This window comes from Ursus arctos, unplaced genomic scaffold (genome assembly GCF_023065955.2).
Source record: "Ursus arctos isolate Adak ecotype North America unplaced genomic scaffold, UrsArc2.0 scaffold_14, whole genome shotgun sequence".
Taxonomy (NCBI): Eukaryota; Metazoa; Chordata; class Mammalia; order Carnivora; family Ursidae; genus Ursus; species Ursus arctos.
The window spans coordinates 39,518,767-39,544,993 of NW_026622808.1; the positions used below are offsets into that span (position 1 = coordinate 39,518,767).

At 38.0% G+C, this 26,227-nt stretch overlaps 1 protein-coding gene and 1 pseudogene across 1 annotated transcript in view; one reads left to right on the forward strand and one right to left on the reverse strand.

The window, feature by feature from the left end:
• The window catches only part of DNAH12 (dynein axonemal heavy chain 12), a 199,297-nt gene that overhangs the window by 137,349 nt on the left and 35,721 nt on the right, over nucleotides 1–26,227 (reverse strand). The window contains exons 14-19 of the mRNA XM_026501080.4: nucleotides 19,894–20,019; nucleotides 12,389–12,523; nucleotides 11,850–12,043; nucleotides 11,094–11,337; nucleotides 2,330–2,515; nucleotides 1,532–1,732 (exon numbers count right to left, since the gene is read on the reverse strand). Coding sequence (XP_026356865.3) covers nucleotides 1,532–1,732; nucleotides 2,330–2,515; nucleotides 11,094–11,337; nucleotides 11,850–12,043; nucleotides 12,389–12,523; nucleotides 19,894–20,019 — 1,086 coding nt within the window. The remainder of the gene's footprint in view (nucleotides 1–1,531; nucleotides 1,733–2,329; nucleotides 2,516–11,093; nucleotides 11,338–11,849; nucleotides 12,044–12,388; nucleotides 12,524–19,893; nucleotides 20,020–26,227) is intronic.
• LOC113256580 (60S ribosomal protein L11-like) lies at nucleotides 21,700–22,231 on the forward strand (annotated as a pseudogene).

Sequence of the window (26,227 nt, forward strand, 5' to 3'; positions counted from 1 at the left end):
CTCAGGTGAGGATGCTACTAATATCTAATGGGTAGAGGCCAGGAACACCACTACACTTCCTAACATGTACAAGACAGCCCCCACGACCAAGAATTATTGAGCTCAAAATGTCATTAATTCCAGGTTGAGAAATCCTGCTCTACATCAACACAACTTGGAGCGGGGTAAGGGGGGGGACAAGCAAAGAAGTCTCTTTATTCTCACAGGTCTCCTAGAATTGACAAGATATTTCACTAGCTGAAGATGATTATACAATCTCTTTGGTTCCTAAATATGTGGGTTAAGATCCTATGTGTCAAGAAATTAGGCCTCTTATTTTTATTGTTTTAAAAGCTCTTAGAGCTTTTAAATTTTTTTCTTGTAAATTCTCCCTCATTAGATAAGAAATTTCTACAAAAGACATAACACTTATCAGGAGAAGTGGACCAGCCTGATTCATGGAAAAATGTGTAGCATTATATCCTTTTGGAAGAACACCACTCTATCTTCTCCAAATACTGAGAGCCAAAGTCTTCTAAGAAAGTACTATTTATGTTCAAATTAAAACCAGACTACCTTGGTTTGAATCCCAGTTCTGTCATTTATTACCTGGGTGAATGTGGGTAAATTACCTATCTTCCTATGCCTTGGTTTCCTTATCTCTGAGTACAGATAACATCATCCATCTTGAACATCTGTTATGGGGGTTAGATGGTTTAATAAACATAAAGCCCCTAGAGCAGGGGCTGTAAATATCAAGAGAAGCATCCATTTGTTGTCTGTCTTTTCCCCCATTTTATATAGCCCCCAGTTAGAACTTTGATACTAGCCATGAAGCTATTAATTATTATAATTTGTTTCCTTTCTGTATTTACCCATAACAACTATAAGAATATGAAATAATCTTATAGTCTCAAATATCATTTGTTTTGATGTCAAGTGGACCATAATTCATTAATTATTCTAAAAGACCCTCAAGCTGGTTGTTTACAAATATAGCTAAAGTATGGTGTATAGAACTTCATTACAAGTTACAAGACTATAGCATGAAACAAGGTCTAGGCTGTCTAAAGTTAGAATCAATAATACCAACTGTTTTCCTTCCAAGTCTATCATTGTCATTGGGAAGTTTTTTTTTTTTTTTTAAGATTTTATTTATTTATTCGACAGAGATAGAGACAGCCAGCGAGAGAGGGAACACAAACAGGGGGAGTGGGAGAGGAAGAAGCAGGCTCATAGCAGAGGAGCCTGATGTGGGGCTCGATCCCAGAACGCCGGGATCACGCCCTGAGCCGAAGACAGATGCTTAACTGCTGTGCCACCCAGGCGCCCCATGGGAAGTTTTTTTTTTAATAGAACAAAATTTGTTTTTTTTTCAAAATTATTAGAGTTGATGTCTCAGATCTGTTCTATATGGTTCCACATTAATTTTAAATATCTGTTCCTGTATGTCACCAAAGCTATCCAACAAACTGACTTATTTCCACAAGAATATATATGTAATAAGATTACAATGTTCATAAAGAACCAGAAGCTATCATATTTAGCATACCTTGATCTCTTTTTCAAATGGTTTGATGAATGGTGAGCCTCTCATTGTCTGAGTTTTTATAATTTGATCATCAAGGAGAGCCTGAATCTCATCTACTGAAGAAAGAATAGAGACTCCAGTATCACGATATGGACTTATATGAAAAACAATATCATCCCAGGTTCCCATCATTGTATGCAGGGCTTTCTCTAATGAAAATTCCTAAAAGGGAGAAAAGGAGAAAGAAGGGGATGGTGAAGAAAGGTCTTATTTACTGTATCGACTTTCCCTGGTGAATCCAGTAAGCATTGGATGCATTGCCCAGTCATTTTCTTAGCATAAGACACTTTAACTCTCTTTAAGTTAAAAAGGTTTCTCAAACAATTTAAAAATTCCTAAGAATAATAGTGTAGTTTTTTAAAAAATTCACTTGCTAAGGAAAACTACTACTGTCAGTACTAAAATAGACACTAGAATAAAATACCTGCTGAACTTTCTACAGACTACAGTCTGAAGATACTTCCTGTGTATTTCAAGAATCCTAGAAGGCCATACTTAATTCTGCTAGAATATACACACATCACATGACACACATGCACATGAAGAAGTCAAAGGAGCCATTTCTAGCCTGGATTTACTACAAAGAAGTAGTATAAAAGTATACACTTTGTAGGGGGAAAAAAAAGAGTGGTCTCCTATTGTGTTTCTCCCTCTCCTCCCACTACTATCCAGTATTATACACTCAACCCCAACAAAAACTATGATCATTTGATAAACAAACTCATCAAATAAAGTATTTCAGTTGATCTTCATATTCACCTTGCTTGCACCTGCACTTATCACTTCGAATTTTTCCAAGTATGGTGTAAGGTTTAATTTTAAAATTTTTCTCAGTGTAGTTCCAGAGTCTGGAGTCAAGTCATAGCCTACAATTTCTGATATCTGCTTCCAGTGACGAGTTCTCATTCCTGGATTGCACAGGATGGAGACAGTAGGGATATAATCCTAATGGTGAAAATATAAACAATAATGAGTCACTCTTTTGACTGCCATGCACACATAGATTTTATAGATGAAGCCTCAATAGTGTAAAGATTACAGTTCTTGACATTATTTGATATATTTGATGAGTCCAGTCAAAATCCCAATCAGATTTTAGAGGAGAAGAGAAACTAACAAAATGATTCTGAAGTTCACCTGCACAAATAACCATTTAGAAATAGCCCAGAAAATTTTAAGAGCAAAAGAGAAGTGGGGTAAATGTTCTATATGATATTAAACTATATGATAAGACTATGCTAATTAAAACTCTGATATTATTATAGAAACAAAAGTTGTTGTATATATTATATGTAGAAACATATAACATAATATATACTTATAAATACACACACATACACACATAACATAAATGGGGGAAAAGCCTGCACCAAAATGCCAAAATGTAACTTCTGTTTGGAAGTGAAGATTAACTACCAAGTGAAACTATTTAGTTCATCATTCTTGGTACTGACAGTAGAACATTTTATTTTTTTAAGTTTTTTATTATTATGTTCAGTTAGCCAAAATATAGTACACCATTAGTTTTTGATGTAGTGTTCAATGATTCATTAGTTGCGTATAATACCCAGTGCTCATCACAACACGTGCCCTCATTAATTTTCTTTAAAATCAAGAACAAGATAAGCATACCTATTATTACTACTTCTAATGAACACTGTATGGAGTGTCCCAGCCAGTGAAGTAATATAAATAAAAGATATGGGGGATAGAAATTTTAAAAATGAAACTACCCAAAGAAAACAAAGACATGAATTCAAAAAGATGTATGCGCCCTATGTTTACTGCAGTATTATTTACAACAGCTAAGACATGGAAGCAACCCAAGCAACCCAAGTATCCATCAATAGATGAATGGAAGAGGATGTGGTATATATACATTGGAATATTACTCAGCCATAAAAAAGAATGAGATCAAGGCACCTGAGTGGCTCAGTCAGTTAAGCCTCCAACTCTTGACTTTGGCTCGGGTCATGATCTCAGGGTTGTGAGATAGAGCCCCAAGGCACACTTTGTCCTGGGCATGGAGCATGCTTAGGGTTCTCTCTCTCTTCTTTTCCCTCTGCCCCTCCCCCCATACACTCATACATGTGTGTGCACTCTCTCTCTAAAAAAAAAAGAATGAGATCATACCATTTGCAACATGGATGGACCTAGAGGGTATTAAAAAAAAACTGACATTGTTCACAGATTATTGTCTATGTACAATGACTGGTATTAAATTAATATAAAGAAAATTAAAAGAATTACTGTATATAAGCCACAGATACCATAATTAACAAAAAGATCAATTTACAATAGCAACAATAAAATAAAGTACCTAGGGATAAATTTTTGTTTAATTTTTAAAGTTTATTTATATATTTTTTAGTAATCTCTACACCCAGCTCGGGGCTCAAACCCACAACCCTGAGATCAAGAGTCACATGCTCTTCTGACAGAGCCAGCCAGGTGCCCCTACCTAGGGATAAATTAAGTGAAAGCTGTGCAAAGCTATTTTGGAGAAACCATATAATTTTATTAAAAGACGTTAAAGAAAATCTAAATACCATGCACTGATAGATTCATTAACATGTAAGTGACAAAGGATTATTACCCAGAATATATTATTAAAAATTCCATAAATTAACAATAAAAACAACAGAAACAACCACTGAAACAAAAATGACAGAAGAGTCAAAGGGTATAAATAAGCATTTCCTAGAAGAAGATATATGAAATGTAAGTACTTTGAGAGATTTTTGTTCATAAGAGTGTCAGTAGGAAAATCAATGAATTAGGTAATATTATAGCTAATTATACTGCTAATATATATAGCAATGAAAATGAAGGGCTACAGTCATTCCCAAGACATGGATGCGTTTTCGAAACATAAGGCTGAGGGAAAAAATCAAGTCATGTAAGACTACAAATGAATGATATATTTTTATAAATTGTTGCAAAAAATGTGAACAAAAAAAGAGAACTACAAACAATTTATGACACGCTTATCTTCAAGGGGGATTAAGGGGCTTAAAACAGGAAAGGATTACACAGAGAGAAGCAAGAGTATTTATAACCTTTTAATTTTAAAGAAGAGGGAAGTTTGCATGCATGTTCATTTTCTTCATAGCTCACATACATGTAACATATATTCTTCAAGTATTAGATAATAAAAATGTGTTACTAAAGAGAGATAGAGAAAGAACACTTATCTTTTCCTGTTCCCAATCCAATTCAAAGCCCAACAAAACCATACTTAAACTTCTGGTCACCTCCTTAGTAAAGCCTTATCTGTTTTCCAAATGACAAAATTAATTACTCCATGCCCTTTTCTTTCAGAAGATTCTGCTATCCTCTACCTATGAATTTCTTCATTCTGCCTCGTATTACCAGTTGTTTACAGCCATTTCTCTTGCTACATTGTGTTCTCTCTGAGGGGCAAAAGTCAGTTTGTGTGACCTGGACAACGAAAACATTGAACTAGAAGACTCTAACTAATGTCAATATCCAAGTCACTAATTATGTGAAAAAAATTTTTAAAAGACATTAAGATTGAAAAGAAAAACATAAAACTATTTCTATTTACAGATTACATGATCTCATATACAGAAAATTCTAAGGAATTTATTCTTTTAATTTTATTTTTAAGTAATCTATACACCCAACGTGGGGCTCGAATTTACAACCCTGACATTGACAGTTGCACGCTCCACCACTTAAGCCAGTCAGGTGCCCCACTAAGGAATTCATTTAAAAACCATAAAAACTAATAAATGAGTTCAGCAAGGTTGCAGGATGCAAAATCAATATACAAAAATCAATTATATTTCTATAAACTAGCAATAAACAACCCAAAACTCAAAGTAGGTGAAAAAATTTCATGTACAATAGCATCAAGAAATATAAAATACTTAGGAGTAAGTCTAATAAAAGAAATGCATGGGGCTCCTGGGTGGCGCAGTCGTTAAGCGTCTGCCCTCAGCTCAGGGTGTGATCCCAGCGTTCTGGGATCGAGCCCCACATCAGGCTTCTCCTCTGGAAGCCTGCTTCTTCCTCTCCCACTCCCCCTGCTTGTGTTCCCTCTCTCTCTAGATGTCTCTCTGTCAAATAAATAAATAAAATCTTTAAAAAATAAATAAATAAATAAATAAAAGAAATGCAACACTTATAGACTGAAAATTACAAATAATTGTTAAAAGAAATTAAAGAAGGCCAAATAAAATGTAAAAATACCTCAAACTCACATACTGGAAGAATTAATATCATTAAGATGGCAATACTTCCCAAATCAATCTAAAGATTCAATGCAAACCCAGCTTCCTTTTCTTAAGGTTTAAAATGTATTTTAATAAGTTGATGCTGCATTATTGCTCCATTTCTCAGAAAAATTCCAAAGGTATCAGGGACAAATAAAATATGGTACAAGTAAAAAATGCACAGCATAACTACCTAAGATAGGCATAACTAAGAGCTACTGTCCTATATTCAGCATACAGTAACACTGTTCCCAAATTTGTATTAGGTCTATCAAGAAGAGCTGTGAACAATATGATAGCCACAAAGGGCCCATTCCTGGGTTGTCCTTATCCAAGGAAAAGATGGAGGAAAGATTTTTCTTAAAGATATAATAAATGAAAATCTCTAAGAGATTTCATGTCATCCCTAGTAATTATTCACAGATTAAGCAACTGTTTCTTAGCTATGACACCAAAAGCACAAGCAACAAAAGAAAAAATAGATAAATGAGACATCATCAGAAATTAAAACTTTTGTGCTTCAGAACACACCACCAAAAAGTAAGACAATCCACAGAATGGGAGAAAAAAAAAATTTTTTTTAAAGATTTTATTTATTTAACAGAGATAGAGACAGCCAGCGAGAGAGGGAACACAGCAGGGGGAGTGGGAGAGGAAGAAGCAGGCTCACAGCGGAGGAGCCTGATGTGGGGCTCGATCCCACAACGCCGGGATCACGCCCTGAGCCGAAGGCAGACGCTTAACCGCTGTGCCACCCAGGCGCCCCGAGAAAAAAAATTTTAATATACCTATGTATTTTTTTGAGAGAGAGAGAGAATGTTGCATGCATGCAAATGGCAGGGGAGGGGCAGGGGGAAAGAGAGAACCTTAAGCCAGCTCCATACTTAGCATGGAGCTGACACAGGGCTCAATCTCATGATCCTGAGATCATAACCTGAGTCGAAATTAAGAGTCCAATGCTTAACCAACTGAGCCACCCAGGTGCCCCAGGAGAAAAATTTTAAAGCATAAAGGACTTGCATCTACAATATACAAAAAAAGAAAAAACCACTACAATTTAATGATAAGAGACAAATAACCCAATTTAAAACTGGGAAAGGGTTTAAACAGATATTTCTCCAAAGAATATATACAAATGATCAATAAAAACATGAAAAGATTCTCAATATCATTAGTCATTAGGTAAATTAATTAGTAAATATAAATCAAAACCGCAATGAGATACCACTTCATACTCATTGGGATGGCTATACTCCAAAAGACAGACAATAACAAGTGTTGACAAGGTTGTGGACAAATTGGAACCCCCGTGCATTGTTGATGGGAATGTAAAATAGTGCAGCCACTTTGGAAAACAGTCTGGCAGTTCCTCATAAAGTTAAACATAGAATCACCATGTAACCCTGCAATTCCACTCCTCAGTATATACTCAAGAGAAGTGAAACACACATCTACACAAAAACTTATACATGAATATTCATAGTGGCATTATTCATAAGAGCTAAAAAGTGAAAGCAATACAAATGTTCATCAAGTGATGAATGGATAAACAAAATGTGATATATCTATACAATAGAGTATCATTCATCAATAAAAAAGAGTGAAGTATGATACATATTACAACATTGAAGAACCTTGAAAACATATACTAAGTGAAAGAAGCCAGTTGTGAAGACTACATACAACATGATTCCATTTATATGAAATGTCTAGGATAGATAAATTCATAGAGACAGAAAGGAGATTAGTAGTTGCATGGTCTGGGAGGAGAAGGAAATGGGAATGACTGTTAATAGTTAAGGGCCTGGGGCGCCTGGGTGGCTCAGTTGGTTAAGCAACTGGCTTTGGCTTGGGTCATGGTCCCAGGATCCTGAGATTGAGCCCCACGTCAGGGTCCCAGCTCAGCAGGGAGCCTGCTTCTCCCTCTCCCCTCTGTTCGTGCTTTCTCTCCCTCTGTCTCTCTCTCTCTCAAATAAATAAATAAAATCTTAAAAAAAAATAGTTAAGGGCTTACTTTCTGGAGTGATGAAGATGTTCTAAAATTAGATAGTGGTAATGATTGCAAAACTGTGAATATTCTAAGAAGCCATTGAACTGTATGCTTTAAAGGGTGAATGTTATAATATGTGAATTATATCTCAATAAATTTATTGAAAAAAAATACAAGCTAGTAACAAAGAAAAAACAGTAAGCTAATGATAAAATTATAAGTATATAAAAATATATTTTTTTCAAGTCAAAAGCAATCAACCAACATTACCCAACACTAACCTTGTTTCCAGTACCATATTATAGGGCACTGGTTCCCCAAATTTTTGGTTTCACAACAGATGCTGATAAAAATTATTTAAAACTTAGGGGAAAAACGCAAAAAAAAAAAAATGTATGTGGTGTGTCCTTTCAGTGTCATCCCAGGTACAGGGCCACCTAAGGAAAATGTAACCATTTAAAAACTGTATTTTATTCAACTCACTGTTTATTACTCATTGTCCCAGACTTTGTAAAATTACAACTTGTAGATTTTTGTCCAGTAGACATGCAAGTACCTTCTGTTAAATTAAAAAGGTAACTCCAAATGTTATGGTTTATTGTTCTGTGTGACATTAACCAGTTTTATATCAACACTAGCAATCTAACATTCCTTTATTAAATTGCCCATAAATACTCAGCTCCTCAACTGCTCTTTGAACCAGATTTACCACCTAACTTGTTCTCTCATTAATTAATAAATAGAATAAAATATTTGATACATGTTTATTTTTATATTTATATGACTGTCATGTCTCCATTTTTTGCAAATAATTTAATAAAGTAAATTTTTTTAAGATTAGAGGATCATAGATTATCCAACTTTTCATTTTGATTAGTAAGGACTAAGTTTTTTTTTTTTTAAAGATTTTATTTATTTATTTATTTGACAGAGATAGAGGCAGCCAGCGAGAGAGGGAACACAAGCAGGGGGAGTGGGAGAGGAAGAAGCAGGCTCCCAGCGGAGGAGCCTGATGTGGGGCTCGATCCCAGAATGCCGGGATCACGCCCTGAGCCGAAGGCAGGCGCTTAACCGCTGTGCCACCCAGGCGCCCCAGGACTAAGTTTTTAATCTTCCATTTGTTATCATCATCATGTGTTTTTGCTTACCCATACTCCCCAGCATTCATCAGAACTTGATATAACATAACAGGCACTCAGTAAGTATTTGTTAAATAAATGAATTATTAACACCTAAAAAGTAGAAAGGACATACTCTCAAATTATTAAAAATTCATTATTGTGCTCACTTTGGCAGCACATATACTGAAATACAGACAGCAGATAATAGACTTATTGATGATCTCAGGGTTGTGAGATCCAGCCCCAAGTAGGGCTCTGCACTCAGCAGAGAGTCTACTTGAGATTCTCTCTCTCCCTCCTCTCTCCCTCCCCCTCTGCCCCTTCCCTTGCTCATGCTCTCTCTCTCAAATAAATAAATAAACAGACAAATAAATAAAAGATTTCAAAAATCTTTTATTTATTTGTCAGAGAGACACAGCAAGAGAGGGAACACAAGCAGGGGGAGTGGGAGAGAGAGAAGCAGGCTTCCCGCTGAGCAGGGAGACTGATGCGGGGCTCAGTCCCAGGACCCTGGGACCATGACCCAAGACGAAGGCAGATGCTTAATGACTGAACCACCCAGGCGCCCCACAGTAAATAAAATCTTCAAAAAAAAAAAAAAAAAAAAGGTTTCTGTCAGGCAAGAGCCACAATGAAATCAAAAAACAAATAAATATTTGCAAAACACATCATAGACAAAGCCTAGTCTCTATAATATATATGTGTTATATATACTTATAAGGTCCTAGGAAATTAATATGTCCTAGAACTATTGATATAATTAATATTAATATAGAAATATAAATATTAATACATATTATGTCCTAGAAATCAGTAAGACAAAGACTAATAATTCAATAGACAAATAAGCAATGATAAGACCAAATAGTTCACAAAGAAATACAAAATATTCTTAAATAAAAACAAATATGCTTAACACTTTATGTAATAAGAGAAATGAAAATTCTCTAGCAGATTAGCAAAAACCCAAGTTTGAGGATATTCTCTTGTTGTGGGTGGTAAGATTTTAAATAGGTAGAGCCCCCAGGTAAGGTAATTTGACTATAGATTTTAACCTGGCATTTACTGTTCTGGAATTTACCTTCACACACATGAAATCTAACACCAATATATAATATTATATAGGTGCAAAAAAAAAGAGATGAGAAAAGTCTCAAAGTAATCAAAACAAAGGGGGGAATAATACATACAGTACACTATATTTTATGTAGAAAGATGGAAGAATAAGAATATATATTCACATTGTTATATGTGTGACAAAACTCTGGAAGTATACACGTGAAAGGCATAACATTGATAACCTGAGTTATACGGACGAGAAACATGAGAAGGAGACTTTCCAGATACATCTTTTTTTTTTTTTTTAAGTAGGCTCCACGCCCAACATGGAGCCCAACGTGGAGCTTGAACTCAGAACCCTGAAATCAAGACCTGAATTGAGGTCAAGAGTCGGAGGCTTAACTGACTGAGCCACTCACGTGCCCCTCAGATATATATTTTTTTATTTTTTAAGCCACACAAGTATATTAAATATTGAAAATAATTTTAAGCAGTTTCTTTAAAAAAATTTCAGGCAGCTCATGAAATCTCTGAGTGCGCTCAGCACAGACAGGAACAATGCTCAAAATCCCATTCCAGTTTGTACTCTGAGCATGCCAACGGTGGAAACTTGGCACTGCTGCTGGAACCAATGCCACTGCTGCCTAGGGACCTAGCTGGAGGCTGTATTCACGGTCACAAAAACAGTGACTATCCTCTCATAAAAATGACTGAAGCCCGGGAAGCTAAATAGCCTGCCCAAGATCTGCCACTACCAAGCACGGCACTGTGATACAAACCTGAGTGGCGTGACTTCAACGCTTTCCCAACTAACTGTTACCCTGTGTGGTTGCCCTTGGATAGGCTGACTGGTCTGCACTAGTCATTTTTTACCCTCTTCATATCATTGTCGCTAGTCATGCTAGGCTTGGCTATTTGCCATGCATTGTTCTACAAAGGGATTGATTTCGATGACTTTATGAGCAAAGAATGAAGCATGGATTTAGTAGTAGATCAAGTTTTTCAGAATCAGCTTTGGTTTTGCTTCCAAATCTTCCTATTTCTCTTCATTAGCACTGGATGATGTAAATAGCTCCTACCAGGGCTTTCGAAAATGTCATTAAATGTGTTTGTACCTTAAAAACTTTTATCTGCTCCATTACTGTGGAACACATAGTAATAGTAGGATTCTCCTTTGGTTCTTCTTCAAGTCTCTCTTCTCCCAGAGATCGCCTCTTTGCTGCCTTTCTTTTTTCTTGTAATTCCTTCTTTTGCTTCATTTGGAAAAATTTCAGTGTCTTAAACATTTCTCGGGAAAATTCATCCACATCAGCTTCCATACTTTCCCCATTAAGGTCCAAAAACCCTCCATCCATCCACCTGAATTGAAAGACAAAATATTAAACTTGGAAACTTCTGGAGTGCATAGGGGGACTTGGAGATTCTTTAGGCTAGACTCCTCATTTTAAAAGAGCGGTTAACAGTTTTTCTTAATCACACAGGTAGAGCTGATGGTAGAGAGATAAGACTAACACCATCATCTCAGCCATGCTGCACATGCTAAAATATGTATCAGGCCATAAACGGATGACTAAGAGTAGCCAAATGAAATGCAGATTGGACTCCCAAAATATTAGTTAACTTCATTCATTGCATAAAAAAGTGAATCAGCTCCGGAAAACCCAAGTGAGACTTTAGTAGCATATTAGTAAGGTCAGGTGCTACCTTAGCACCAGTTGGCCTTTCTCCTGGAGGACACTTGGTTCTCATTCAAATGGATGAATATGTCCTACTTCCAAACACTTAGCCAATAACAGCATCAAAGATCACTATACATTTTACAAATTCCGATACATCATCTGTTTAATTTTTATTGCATTACCAGAAATTACCGTTTTTCTGTTCGTTGCCATTTCAGAACAAGATTAAAAAACTTCTGATAGGGCTCAATGTTCACTTTTAATTTATCCAGTTCAGGATATTTTGTCAATTCCCATTTGAAAAGTTCCTCTTCTTTATTAATAAACTGAACTGCTTCCTCCGATTCCTGAGTACGTTTTTGTAGTTGCCTTACATCTGTCACATACTGAAAGCAAATAATTTTTTATCTCAAGAAATAGCCAAGTGATGTTATAAAAATAAGATAATGTGACACTGCATGGGCTGTGTCCTTGCATTTACACTGCAACTTTAAATATCAACTTCACAACACTACTATGATATAGAGCAAAAGATATGGATCCATCTATTTTACAGATAGAAAACTAAGTCACAAGAAAGATCACATAAATAGTACCAGTTCCACACCTAAGAGTCAGACCCCTCTTTGCCACAGTATGCATATGTTTTTCTATATTTTTAAATGTATGCAAATACGTCCTGGATTAATCTACAGGCCAGGCATAGCTATTCTCTTCTGTGCTTATCATACCTGTTGCATGCGGTCCAATTCTGCAAATTCTGTGAACTCTTCCATGCGCCGTGATTCCTTTTCTATTTCCAAAATCAGTTTCTCTCTCTTGGCAATTAGCTCATTTTCTTTTTTATGTTTAGCATTCTCAATGAGCTTTTTAAGAGACAATTTGATCAAGTTAATCATTTCCTTACAAAGGAAACTTATCAAGTCAGAATTCTGAATGCTTTGTATGGCAATAAAAAACACCACAGAAGTAAAAATGAGTACAAAAATGAAACACTGACTAATATAAAAACGCAAAGAATAATAAACCACCCAGAAAAATTTTCCTAGCTCTCTGAAGTCTCGGTGACAGTTCTTATATATTAATTAGATACTTTAGTTAACAGATGCTCGGATAACATAGAAGCTACCACTTACTGAGCACATTGCCATGCATCAAGAACTACCCAATATCTTACCTCCATTAGCACAGTTATTATTATTATTCTCAATTCAGAGATGAAGAAATTTAGGCTTATAGAAATCAAGAGGCACGTCCAAGGGGGAGAGGGAGTTAAGATGGCGGAGGAGTAGGGGACCCCTTTTTCAGGCGGTCCCCTGAGTCGAGCTGGATAGGTACCAGACCAGCCTAAATAACCACGGAATCAGCCTGAGACGCAGGATGATGCATCTGGAACTCTACAAATGAACATCTCCAGCGCTGAGTATTGAGGTACGAAGAGGGGAGCTGTAAACCGTGCACAGATATCGGAAGATAAACGGAAGGGGGAGGGAGCCGCCGCGTTTGGGCTCCGGGAAGCGGCAGCCACCTGCACGGGGGAGCGGGCGGACTCACAGAGGGCACCCGCGAGAGAGTGGACTGAGACCGGTGAGCCGGGTGCGCGCGCCACCAGGCATCTCCTGGAACACCGGAATCCCGCTGTGCTCACGGGATCCAGACTGAGACCGGGAACTCCCGGAGCGCGTGCGGGGCGGCTGGCGGCTGGCGGGCCACCTGCACGGGGGAGCAGGCGGACTCGCGGTCGGCACCCGCGAAAGAGCAGACTGAGACCCTGAACCGGGTGCGGGTGCGCGCGCCACCAGGCTTCTCCCGAAACTCCGGAATCGAGGTGTGCTCACCGGGCATAGACTGAGACCGGGAGACCCGGGAGCGTGCGGGGCGGCCGGTGGCTGGCGGCATTAGAAACACAAAGGACAGAGACGGGGCGGCCCTGGAAGTGAGGGCAGGGACGCCGAGTTGGTGCGCACATCCCGGGACGCTGCAGGGTTGAGCAGCACAAACAGTAACAGAGTTAAAGTGGCCAGAACATCAGTGGAGAACGGGCCGCAATCCCTCTGTTCTGTGACAATGCAGCCTCTGCTGCTCTGACCCTCAGAAGAGGCATAGCCGGCCGCCAGGGAAAGCCGCCAGAGAACAAAAGCCTGGAAATACCGGCTCACAGCGTGCCCATCCCCATCCCCCCTCGCAGGGGTCACGGAGACTCTAAACAAACAGGGTTGCCTGAGTATCGGCGCGGCAGGCCCCTCCCCCAGAACACAGAAGGCAGGCTGAAAAATCAAGAAGCGCACAACCCGGGGTGCCTGGGTGGCGCAGTCATTGAGCGCCTCTCTCCGGCTTAGGGCGTGATCCCAGCGTTCCGGAAAGGAGTCCCTCATCGGGCTCCTCCGCTGGGAGCCTGCTTCTTCCTCTCTCACTCCCCTGCTTCTGTTCCATTCTTGCTGTCTGTCTCCCTCTCTCAGATAAGTAAATAAATAAAATCTTTAAAGAAGAAGCCCACATCTCTAAGATCCCTATAAAACAAGGGGCACGGCCTGGGACCCAGTCAATAATTTGGGCTCTGGACAACCCCGCAACCTCCCCTCATTAGAATGACAAGAAGGAGAAGCCCCCCCCAGCAAAGAAAAGACAGTGAGTCAGTGGCCTCTGCCACAGAAGTAACGGATATGGATGTAAACAAATTATCAGAAATGGAATTCAGAGTAACAATGGTCAAGATAATGAGTAGACTTGAAAAAAGTATTCAGGAAAATGTTACTGAGAATATAGAATCCCTAAGGGCGGAAATGAGAGCGAATCTGACAGAAATTAAAAATTCTATGAGCCAAATGCAGGCAAAACTAGAGGCTCTGACGGCCAGGGTCACGGAAGCGGAGGAAAGGGTTAGTGAATTGGAGGATGGGTTAATAGAGGAAAAAATAAAAATAGAAGATGGTCTTAAAAAAATCCACGCCCACGAATGTTGGCTACGGGAGATTACTGACTCAACGAAATGATCCAATGTTAGAATCATCGGCATCCCCGAGGGGGTGGAGAAAAACAGAGGTCTAGAAGAGATATTTGAACAAATTGTAGCTGAAAACTTCCCTAATCTAGCAAGGGAAACAAAAATTCGTGTCCAAGAGGCAGAGAGGACCCCTCCCAAGCTCAACCATGACAGACCTACACCACGTCACGTCATAGTGCAACTCGCAAATATGAGATCCAAGGATACAGTATTGAAAGCGGCCAGGGCAAAGAAATTTCTCACGTACCAAGGCAAAGGCATCAGAATTACGTCAGACCTGTCTACACAGACCTGGAATGAGAGAAAGGGTTGGGGGAGCATTTTTAAAGCTCTTTCAGAGAAAAACATGCAGCCAAGGATCCTTTATCCAGCAAGGCTGTCATTCAGAATTGATGGAGAAATAAAGACATTTCAGAATCGACAGTCACTAGCCAATTTCGTAACCACGAAACCAGCCCTACAGGAGGTATTACGGGGGGTTCTATAAAAGTAAAAAGGCCCCAAGAGTGATACAAAACAGAAAGTCACAGCCAATACAAACAAAGACTTTACTGACAACATGGCAGAATTAAAAGCATATCTCTCAGTACTCAGCCTTAACATTAATGGTTTAAATTCTTGCTTTAAACGCCACAGGGTTGCAGATTGGATAAAAAGAAATGACCCATCCATTTGTTGTCTACAAGAGACTCATTTCGAACCCAAAGATGCATTCAGACTGAGAGTAAGGGGATGGAGTACCATCTTTCACGCAAATGGACCTCAAAAGAAAGCTGGGGTAGCAATTCTCATATCAGATAAACTGGATTTTAAACTACAGACTATAGTTAGAGATGCAGAAGGGCACTATATTATTCTTAAAGGAAGTATTCAACAAGTGGATATGACAATTATAAATATATATGCCCCCAACAGGGGAGCAGCAAGATACACAAGCCAACTCTTAACCAGAATAAAGAGACATATAGATAAAAATACATTAATAGTAGGGGACCTCAACACTCCACTCTCAGAAATAGACAGAACACCCTGGCAAAAACTAAGCAAAGAATCAAAGGCTTTGAATGCCATACTCGATGAGTTGGACCTCTTAGATATATATAGAACACTACACCCCGGAACCAAAGAATACTCATTCTATTCTAATGCCCATGGAACATTTTCAAGAATAGATCATGTTCTGGGACACAAAACAGGTCTCAGCCGATACCAAAAGATTGAAATTATCCCCTGCATATTCTCAGACCACAATGCTCTGAAATTGGAACTCAAACACAAGGAAAAATTTGGAAGAAACTCAAACACTTGGAGACTAAGAACCATCCTGCTCAGGAATGACTCGATAAACCAGGAAATCAAAAATCAAATTAAACAATTTATGGAGACCAATGAGAATGAAAATACAACAGTCCAAAACCTATGGGATACTGCAAAGGCAGTCCTAAGGGGGAAATACATAGCCATCCAAGCCTCACTCAAAAGAATAGAAAAATCTAAAATGCAGTTTTTATATTCTCACCTCAAGAAGCTGGAACAGCAACAGAGGGACAGGCCTAATCCACGCACAAGGAAGCAGTTGACCAAAATTAAAGCTGAAATCAATCAAGCAGAAACCAGAAGTACAGTAGAGCAGATCAACAGGACTAGAAGCTGGTTCTTGGAGAGAATCAATAAAATTGACAGACCACTGGCAAGACTTATCCAAAAGAAAAGAGAAAGGACCCAGATTATTAAAATTATGAATGAAAAAGGAGAGGTCACGACGAACACCATTGAAATTGGAAGGATTATTAGAAATTTTTATCAACAGCTATATGCCAATAAACTAAGCAATCTGGAAGAGATGGAATCCTTCCTGGAAACCTATAAACTACCAAGATTGAAACCGGAAGAAATTGATTTCTTAAACAGGCCAATTAATTATGAAGAAATTGAGTCAGTGATAAACAACCTTCCAAATAACAAAACTCCAGGCCCGGACGGTTTTCCTGGGGAATTCTACCAAACATTCAAAGAAGAAATAATACCTATTCTCCTAAAGCTATTTCAAAAAATAGAAACAGAAGGAAAGCTACCAAACTCATTCTATGAGGCCAATATTACCTTGATCCCCAAACCAGGCAAAGACCCCCTCAAAAAGGAGAATTACAGACCGATTTCCCTAATGAATATGGACGCCAAAATCCTCAACAAGATACTTGCTAATAGAATCCAACAGTTCATTAAAAGGATTATCCACCACGATCAAGTGGGATTCATACCTGGGATGCAAGCGTGGTTCAATATTCGCAAATCAATCAGCGTGATACATCATATCAACAAGAAAAGACTCAAGAACCATATGATCCTCTCAATCGATGCCGAAAAAGCATTTGACAAAATACAGCATCCTTTCCTGATTAAAACCCTTCAGAGTGTAGGTATAGAAGGTACATTTCTCAATCTCATAAAAGCCATCTATGAAAAGCCTACTGCAAATATTATTCTCAATGGGGAAAAGCTGGAAGCCTTTCCCTTAAGATCAGGAACACGACAAGGATGCCCACTCTCGCCACTATTATTCAACATAGTACTAGAAGTCCTTGCAACAGCAATGAGACGACAAAAAGGGATCAAAGGTATTCAAATCGGCAAAGAAGAAGTCAAAATGTCTCTCTTCGCAGATGACATGATACTCTATATGGAAAACCCAAAAGAAGCCACTCCCAAACTATTAGAAGTTATAGAGCAATTCAGTAACGTGGCGGGATACAAAATCAATGCTCAGAAATCAGTTGCATTTCTGTACACGAATAACGAGAATGAAGAAAGAGAAATTAGGGAATCCATCCCATTTACAATAGCACCAAAAACCATACGTTACCTTGGAATTAACTTAACCAGAGACGTAAAGGACCTTTATTCTAGAAACTATAAATCACTCTTAAAAGACATTGAGGAAGACATAAAAAGATGGAAAGATATTCCATGCTCATGGATCGGAAGAATTAACATAGTTAAAATGTCCATGCTACCCAGAGCAATCTACACTTTCAATGCTATCCCGATCAAAATACCGAGAACGTTTTTCAAGGAACTGGAACAAATAGTCCTTAAATTTGTATGGAACCAGAAAAGACCCCGAATCTCCAAGGAACTGTTGAAAAGGAAAAACAAAGCTGGGGGTATCACAATGCCGGATTTCGAGCTGTACTACAAAGCTGTGATCACAAAGACAGCATGGTACTGGCACAAAAACAGACACATAGACCAATGGAACAGAATAGAGAGCCCAGAAATGGACCCTCAGCTCTTTGGGCAACTAATATTTGATAAAGCAGGAAAAAACATCCGATGGGAAAAAGACAGTCTCTTCAATAAATGGTGCTGGGAAAATTGGACAGCTACATGCAAAAGAATGAAACTTGACCACTATCTCACACCATACACAAAAATAAACTCCAAATGGATGAAAGACCTCGATGTGAGACAGGAATCCATCAAAATTCTAGAGGAGAACATAGGCAGCAACCTCTACGACATCGGCCAAAGCAACCTTTTTCATGATACATCCCCAAAGGCAAGAGAAACAAAAGATAAAATGAATTTATGGGACTTCATCAAGATTAAAAGTTTCTGCACAGCCAAGGAAACAGTCAGAAAAACTAAGAGGCAGCCCACGGAATGGGAGAAGATATTTGCAAATGACACTACAGATAAAGGACTGGTATCCAAGATCTACAAAGAACTTCTCAAACTCAATACACGAGAAACAAATAAACAAATCAAAAAATGGGCAGAAGATATGAACAGACACTTTTCCAATGAAGACATACAAATGGCTAACAGACACATGAAAAAATGTTCAAAATCATTAGCCATCAAGGAAATTCAAATCAAAACCACACTGAGATACCACCTTACGCCAGTTAGAATGGCAAAAATTGACAAGGCAAGAAACAACAATTGTTGGAGAGGATGTGGAGAAAGGGGATCCCTCCTACATTGTTGGTGGGAATACAAGTTGGTACAGCCACTCTGGAAAACAGTGTGGAGGTCCCTTAAAAAGTTAAAAATTGAGCTACCCTATGATCCAGCCATTGCGCTACTGGGTGTTTACCCCAAAGATACAGACGTAGTGAAGAGAAGGGCCATATGCACCCCAATGTTCATAGCAGCAATGTCCACAATAGCTAAATCGTGGAAGGAGCCGAGATGCCCTGCAACAGATGACTGGATTAAGAAGTTGTGGTCCATATGTACAATGGAATATTACTCAGCAATCAGAAAGAACGAGTTCTCAACATTTGCTACAACATGGACGGCACTGGAGGAGATAATGCTTAGTGAAATAAGTCAAGCAGAGAAAGACAACTATCATATGATTTCTCTCATCTATGGAACATAAGAACTAGAATGATCAGTAGGGGAAGAAAGGGATAAAGAAAGGGGGGGTAATCAGAAGGGGGAATGAAACATGAGAGACTATGGACTATGAGAAACAAACTGAGGGCTATAGAGGGGAGGGGGGTGGGGGAATGGTATAGACCGGTGATGGGTAGTAAGGAGGGCACATATTGCATGGTGCACTGGGTGTTATACACAACTAATGAATCATCGAGCCTTACATTGGAAACCGGGGATGTACTGTATGGTGACTAACATAATATAATAAAAAATCATTATTAAAAAAAAAAAAAAAGAGGCACGTCCAATGTCACAAAGTCATAAAAGCCAAAATCTGCACTAGGACTTTCATTTATCTGACTTACGTGCTCTTTCATTATTAGACCATCTCACTTCCCACTTTAGGAGCAGATGGTTTACACCAGAACTTTTCCAAAATCTAAAGTATATTCAATCTGATATAAAATTCTGAATCTGCTACTTCTTTTCTCTCTGTTACTGGGTCAGTTACTTAACTTCTCTGAGACTCACTTTTCTTGTCTATGAAATGGGGGAAACAGGAGCACCTGGGATTTCTGCAGGTATTAAATGAATTACCAAATGCAAAGCACCAAAGGCTGTACTTACTACTATTAACCAATCTATAACTGTTCTTACATCTTTAATGTCAGTCCTACTTCTTACCAGACCCTATATTAAGCCTCACAGCCTGTTCTTAACCTTCAGGGCCATAAATGTTGCTAGCCCCAAACTCATATTGACACATAAAGTTAGTTTTTAAAGCTAGATCAAATAAATGTGCTTAAATAAAAGAATACAAAAATTTATATTGAAAAAGATATTTACCTCATCATTTTCATCAAAGATGGGATTAATTTTGCTAGGCCACATAAGGATAGCTGAATTTAAAGCTAAGTCTTCTTGAGAAAATAGGAAAACATCTAAAAAGTAACTCATTCGGCGTTTGGATTCCTACAAAAGAAACTCCAGATATAATACACCATGTAGAAAAACTAAGACATTATGGAAAAGAGAAGAATCAACAATTTCTAATACTCTAAACAAAGTAATGAAAACGTGTCATGTTTATGAGGACAGAACCAAAACTCTATTTGTAATTTATATGATGGTATATGTAGACACTCCAAAAAAAAATCTTCAGATAAATTATTACAATGAAGAGAAATAAAAAATATATAACATTTTTATTTTTTTAAGATTTATGTATTTATTTAAGAGAGAGAGAACACACACACACACACACACACACACACACACACACACGATGGGGGGAGGGGCAGTGGGAGAGGGACAGAAATCCTTAAGCAGACTCCCTGCTGAGCACACAGCCTGACCATGCAGGGCTTGATCCCAGGACCCTGAGATCATGACCTGAGCCAAAATCAAGAGTAGGCCAATTAACCGACTGAGCCACCCAAGCACCCCAATATACAAAATTTTTAAAGTTAAGGTTTTTAAAGAAAAAAGAAATTTCAAAAATTAAGAAAAATTTAGTGATAGATATTAATTTATATATAACAATAAATTTTACATTATAGCACAAAGTATAAAATAAATATCCAAAAGTCCATAGTGATATATATAAGTAATTGAATAAATTAATAAGGGGAGAAGGAGACAAATCTCCCATGCAGAAGAATTCCAAATAAATCATGTAGCTACTCCACTCTAGGAGAATGTTAACTCCCCAATTCTGAAGTGTGGGCTGCAAATAGTGACTTCCTTCCAGAGAGGACATTATGGAAAGGGAGAGAAAAGAGTGGAGAGACCTGATAAACACTACTTCAGACTGGTGATTAAGGTCAACATTAATAGTGGAAAGTCATGTTGATAATATGTACCCTTGATATGATGTGACGAAAATGGCATTTGCCTTTGTGATCCACCTTCAGAAAGCCCACCACTTCAATCTAATCATGAGAAAAACATCAGATGAATCCAACACAGGGCTACCCTCTGCTATACCTGACCCAGACTTCTCAACACAATCAATGTCATCAAAAGCAAAACAAAAGAGGGGGAGCCTGGCTGGCTCAGTTGGTAGAGCATGAAATGCAACACTTGATCGCAGGGTTGTGAGTTCAAGCCCCATGTTGGGTGTGGAACCTACTTAAAAAAAAAAAAAAAAGAAGGAATCTGAGAAATTGTCAGAGCCAAGAGGAGCCTAAGAAGACACAACTAGATATAATGTAGTGTCTAAGATAGGTTCCTGAAACAGAAAAAGGACATTAAGTAAAAAGTAAGAAAAACTGAATAACTTGTGGACTTTAGTTAACAATACATCAGTACTGGTTTATTAATTCTAACAGATGTACCATACTAATGTGAGATGCTGATAATGAGTAAATTGAGTGTGTGTGTGGCAGGGTGATGGGGGCTATGTAATACGGGAACTCTCTGTACTAGATTTTATATAAATCTAAAGCTATTCTAAAAAATAAAGTCTAATAATTATTTTATAAACAATTATATTTCTGTATTGAAGTAATAAAGAAAAGATTTAAAAATCTAAAGATATCATTTACTGTAACATTAAAAGATATTAAGTACCTGAAAATAGATCTAAATATATCTAAACCCCCCCTTCTCTAAAAAAAAGGGGGGGAACTCTTCCTGTTCTCCACCATAGCAGATCAAGGTGAAAAGGAGAACCCCATGCGGGAACTTTTCATCCACAAGCTCTGCCTCAGCGCTGTGTGGGGGAGAGTGGAGACAGACTGACCAGACAGCCAAGGTGCTGGAGCAGCTCACAGGCCAGACCTCCCCCCGCCATGTTCTCCAAAGCTAGATACGTGGTTAGATCCTTTGGTATCAGGAGAAATGAAAAGATTGCCTTCCGTGCACAGTCCCTGGGGCCAAGGCGGAAGAAATCCTGGAGAAAGGTCTAAAGGTGTGACAGTATGAGTTAAGAAAAAATAACTTCTCTGGTACTGGAAATTTTGGCTTTAGGATCCAGGAGCACATTGATCTGGGGATCAAATATGACCCAAGCATTGGTATCTATGCCCTGGACTTCTATGTGGTGCTGGGTAGACCAGGTTTCAGCATCACAGAAAAGAAGCAGAGGGCAGGCTGCAATGGGGCCAAACACAGAATCAGCAAAGAGGAGGCCATGCGTTGGTCCCAGCAGGAGTACAATGGGATCATCCTTCCTGGCAAATAAATTCCTGTTTCTATCCAAAAGGCCAACAAAAACTTTTCAGGGGAAAAAAATTTTTTTAAATAAATAAGTAAATAAACAAATAAAAGAGGGGGGAACATTGCTCCATTTAACTGCATTAAAATCAAGAATTTCTCTTCATCAAAAAACACCATTAAAAAGTTAAAATAAATTAGAATAAAAGAAAAAGGATACTTATCAATAACATCTTCAAAACTACTACACTGAACAGCACACTTAAAAAATTTTTGTTATGGGGGCACCTGGGTAGCGCAGCGGTTAAGCAACTGCCTTCGGCTCAGGGCGTGATCCCAGCGTTCTGGGTTCAAGCCCCACATCGGGCTCCTCCACTAAGAGCCTGCTTCTTCCTCTCCCACTCCCCCTGCTTGTGTTCCCTCTCTCGCTGGTTGTCTCTCTCTGTCAAATAAATAAATAAAAATCTTAAAAAAAAAATTTGTTATGTGTATTTTATCACAATTTTAAAAAAGAAAAAAACACAAAAAAACCTCTTACAGAACCATATAATCCTCTCAAAAGATGCAGAAAAAACATTTGACAAAGTACAGCATCCTTTCTTGATTAAAACTTTTCACAGTGTAGGGGTAGAGGGAACATACCTCAATATCATAAAAGCCATCTATGAAAAGCCCACAGCAAATATCATTCTCAATGGGGAAAAACTGAGAGTATTTCCTCTAAGGTCAGGAACACAGCTGGGATGTCCATTGTCACCACTGCTATTCAACATAGTACTAGAAGTCCTAGCCTCAGCAATCAGACAACAAAAAGAAATAAAAGGCATCCAAATCAGCAAAGAAGTCAAACTCTCACTCTTTGCAGACGACATGATACTCTATATGGAAAACCCAAAAGACTCCACCCCAAAATTGCTAGAACTCATGCAGGAATTCAGCCAAGTGGCAGGATATAAAATCAATGCACAGAAGTCGGTTGCATTTATATGCACTAACAATGAGACAGAAGAAAGAGAAATTAAGGAGGCAATCCCATTTACTATTGCACCAAAACCATAAGATATCTAGGAATAAACCTAAACGAAGAGGCAAAGGATCTGTACTCAGAAAACTATAGAATACTCATGAAAGAAACTGAGGAAGACACATAGAAATGAAAAAACGTTCCATGCTCATGGATTGAAAGAACAAATATTGTGAAAATGTCTATGCTACTTAGAGCATCTACACATTCAATGCAATCCCCATCAAAATACCATCAACGTTCTTCACAGAACCGGAACAAATAATACTAAAATTTGTAGGGACCAGAAAAGACTCCAAATAGCCAAAGGGATGTTGATAAAGAAAAACAAAGCTGATGGCATCAGAATTCCAGACTTCAAGCTCTATTTCAAAGTTGTAATCATCAAGACAATATGTTACTGGCACAAAAACAGACACATAGATCAATGGAACAGAATAGAGAACCCAGAAATGGACCCTCAATTCTATGGTCAACTAATCTTCGGCAAAGCAGGAAAGAATATCCAATGGAAAAAAGACAGTCTCTTCAACAAATGGTGTTGGGAAAATTGGGCAACCACATCCAGAAGAATGAAACTGGACCACCGTCTCATACCATATACAAAAACAGTCTCAAAATGGATGAAAGACCTAAATGTGAGATAGGAATCCATCAAAATCCTAGAGGAGAACACAGGCAGCAACCTCTGTGACCTCGGCTACAGCAAATTCTTGCTAGACATGTCTCTAAAGGTAAGGGAAACAAAGGCAAAAGTAAACTATTGGGACTTCATCAACATAAAAAGCAAAGGAAACAGTTGACAAAAGACAACTGACAGAATGGGGAGAGAATACTTGCAAATGACTTATCAGACAAAGGGCTAGTATCCAAATCCTATAAAAAAACTCAACACCCAAAGAACAAATAATTCAATCAAGAAATGGACAGAAGACATGAACAGACATTTCTGCAAAGAAGACATCCAAATGGCCAACAGACATGAAAAAATGCTTAATATCCCTTGTCGTCAGGGAAATACAAATCAAAACCACGATGAGATACCACCTCACGCCAGTCAGAATGGCTAAAACGAACAACACAGGAAACAACAGTTGTTGGTGAGGATGCGGAGAAAGAGGAGCCCTCTTACACTGTTGGTGGGAATGCAAGTTGGTACAGCCACTCTGGAAAACAGTATGAGGGTTCCTCAAAAAGTTGAAAATAGAGCTACTCAATGACCCAGCAATTTCACCACTAGGTATTTATCTAAAGGATACAAACGTAGTGATTAGAAGGGGCACATACACCCCAATATTCGTAGCAGCAATGTCCACAATAGCCAAACTATGGAAAGAGCCCAGATGTCCATCAACAGATGAATGGATAAAGAAGATGTGGTATATATATACAACGGAATACTATTCAGCCATCAAAAAAATGAAATCTCATATTTGCAACAATGCGGATGGAACTGGAGGTTATTATGCTAAGCAAAATAAGTCAATCAGAGAGAAAATTATCATATGATCTCACTCACACGTGGAATTTAAGAAACAAAACAGAGGATCATAGGGGAAGGAGGGAAAAATAAAACAAGACAAAATCAGACAGGGAAACAAACCATAAGAGACTCTTAGTCATAGGAAACAAACTAAGATTGCTGGAGGGGAGGGTGGTGATGGGATGGGGTAACTGGGTGATAGGCATTATGGAGGGCACATGATGTAATGAGCCCTGGGTGTTATATGAAACTGATGAAACACTAGTGTTTCTGAAGACTTCAAATAGGGGTTATTCTTTTCCCCACTTGTTAATATGGGAATATCTGAAGCATCTGTTATTTTGAACTACCCCAGTATTCATATACTATTTTTTTCATAATTATAATCATATACTTGTAGTTTAATGGGGAAATACAACATACAGTGTTCAAAGGCAAAATGGAACATATGAGATTCCAAATAAAACAAGAAATCTTTCAGCTTAGAAGATATCTGTGTTTAGGTCAATGACAGCCTAGATCTTACAATTAGTCCCTCCATGTGGGGGACAGCATTTGTGAAGACATTAGACATATTGCTAATGACAAACTTAGAGGAGTGCCTATCAATATACTTCCCTAAATATTATTTACAGAAATAAAAAGCAATGAAGAAAAAAAAAGACTGATGAATCACTGAACTCTACCTCTGAAACTAGTAATATATTATACGTTAATTAATTGAATTTAAATTTTGAAAAGAACTGGAGGCACCTTGAAAATAAATTTTAAAAAATAAATTAAAAAATAAAAATGGGAGGCATCTTAAATATACAACAGTGAGTGGTTAAATAATTCACATATTCTTGACACATCTACATCTAAACCTGTAAGTTTAAATATTCAAAAATACATTTTTGTGTTTCATATATGTTTCAATCTTAAGTCAAACATGTTTATGATGCAATCTTTGTTTTGTTTGTGATCCAATCTTAAGTCAAAAATATGGTACTAGAGTATTCTGTTAAGTAGGAACATGTTTCATGTTTTTGGTCAGCTTAATGTTTTTCTGTACCTCCTACTTTTCTCTTGTTATATGTTACGTTCACGATACAAAAATTATTTTTAAAAAGCATATGAAAAGTGTCCAAATTCATTTGTTTTCAAGAAAATGCAAATTAAAAATATAATGATTTCCACCCAACAGAACAGAATTTTTTTTCTTTTTTCTTTTTTTTAAAGTTTTTATTTAAATTCCAGTTAGTTAGCATACAATGCAATATTAGTTTCAGGTGTATAATATACTAATTCAGCACTTCCATACATCACCCTGTGCTCATCGCAACAAGTGCACTCCTTAATCCCCATCACCTATTTCATTCACCCCCTCACCTACTCGCCTCTTGGTAACCATCAGTTTGTTCTCTATAGGTAAGAGAACAGCCTGACAAATTTAAAATATCTCACAATAGCAAGCATAAGTAACAGTGTAAAATAATGGGACTCTTAGACACTGCTGATAGGAGTATAAAATTGGA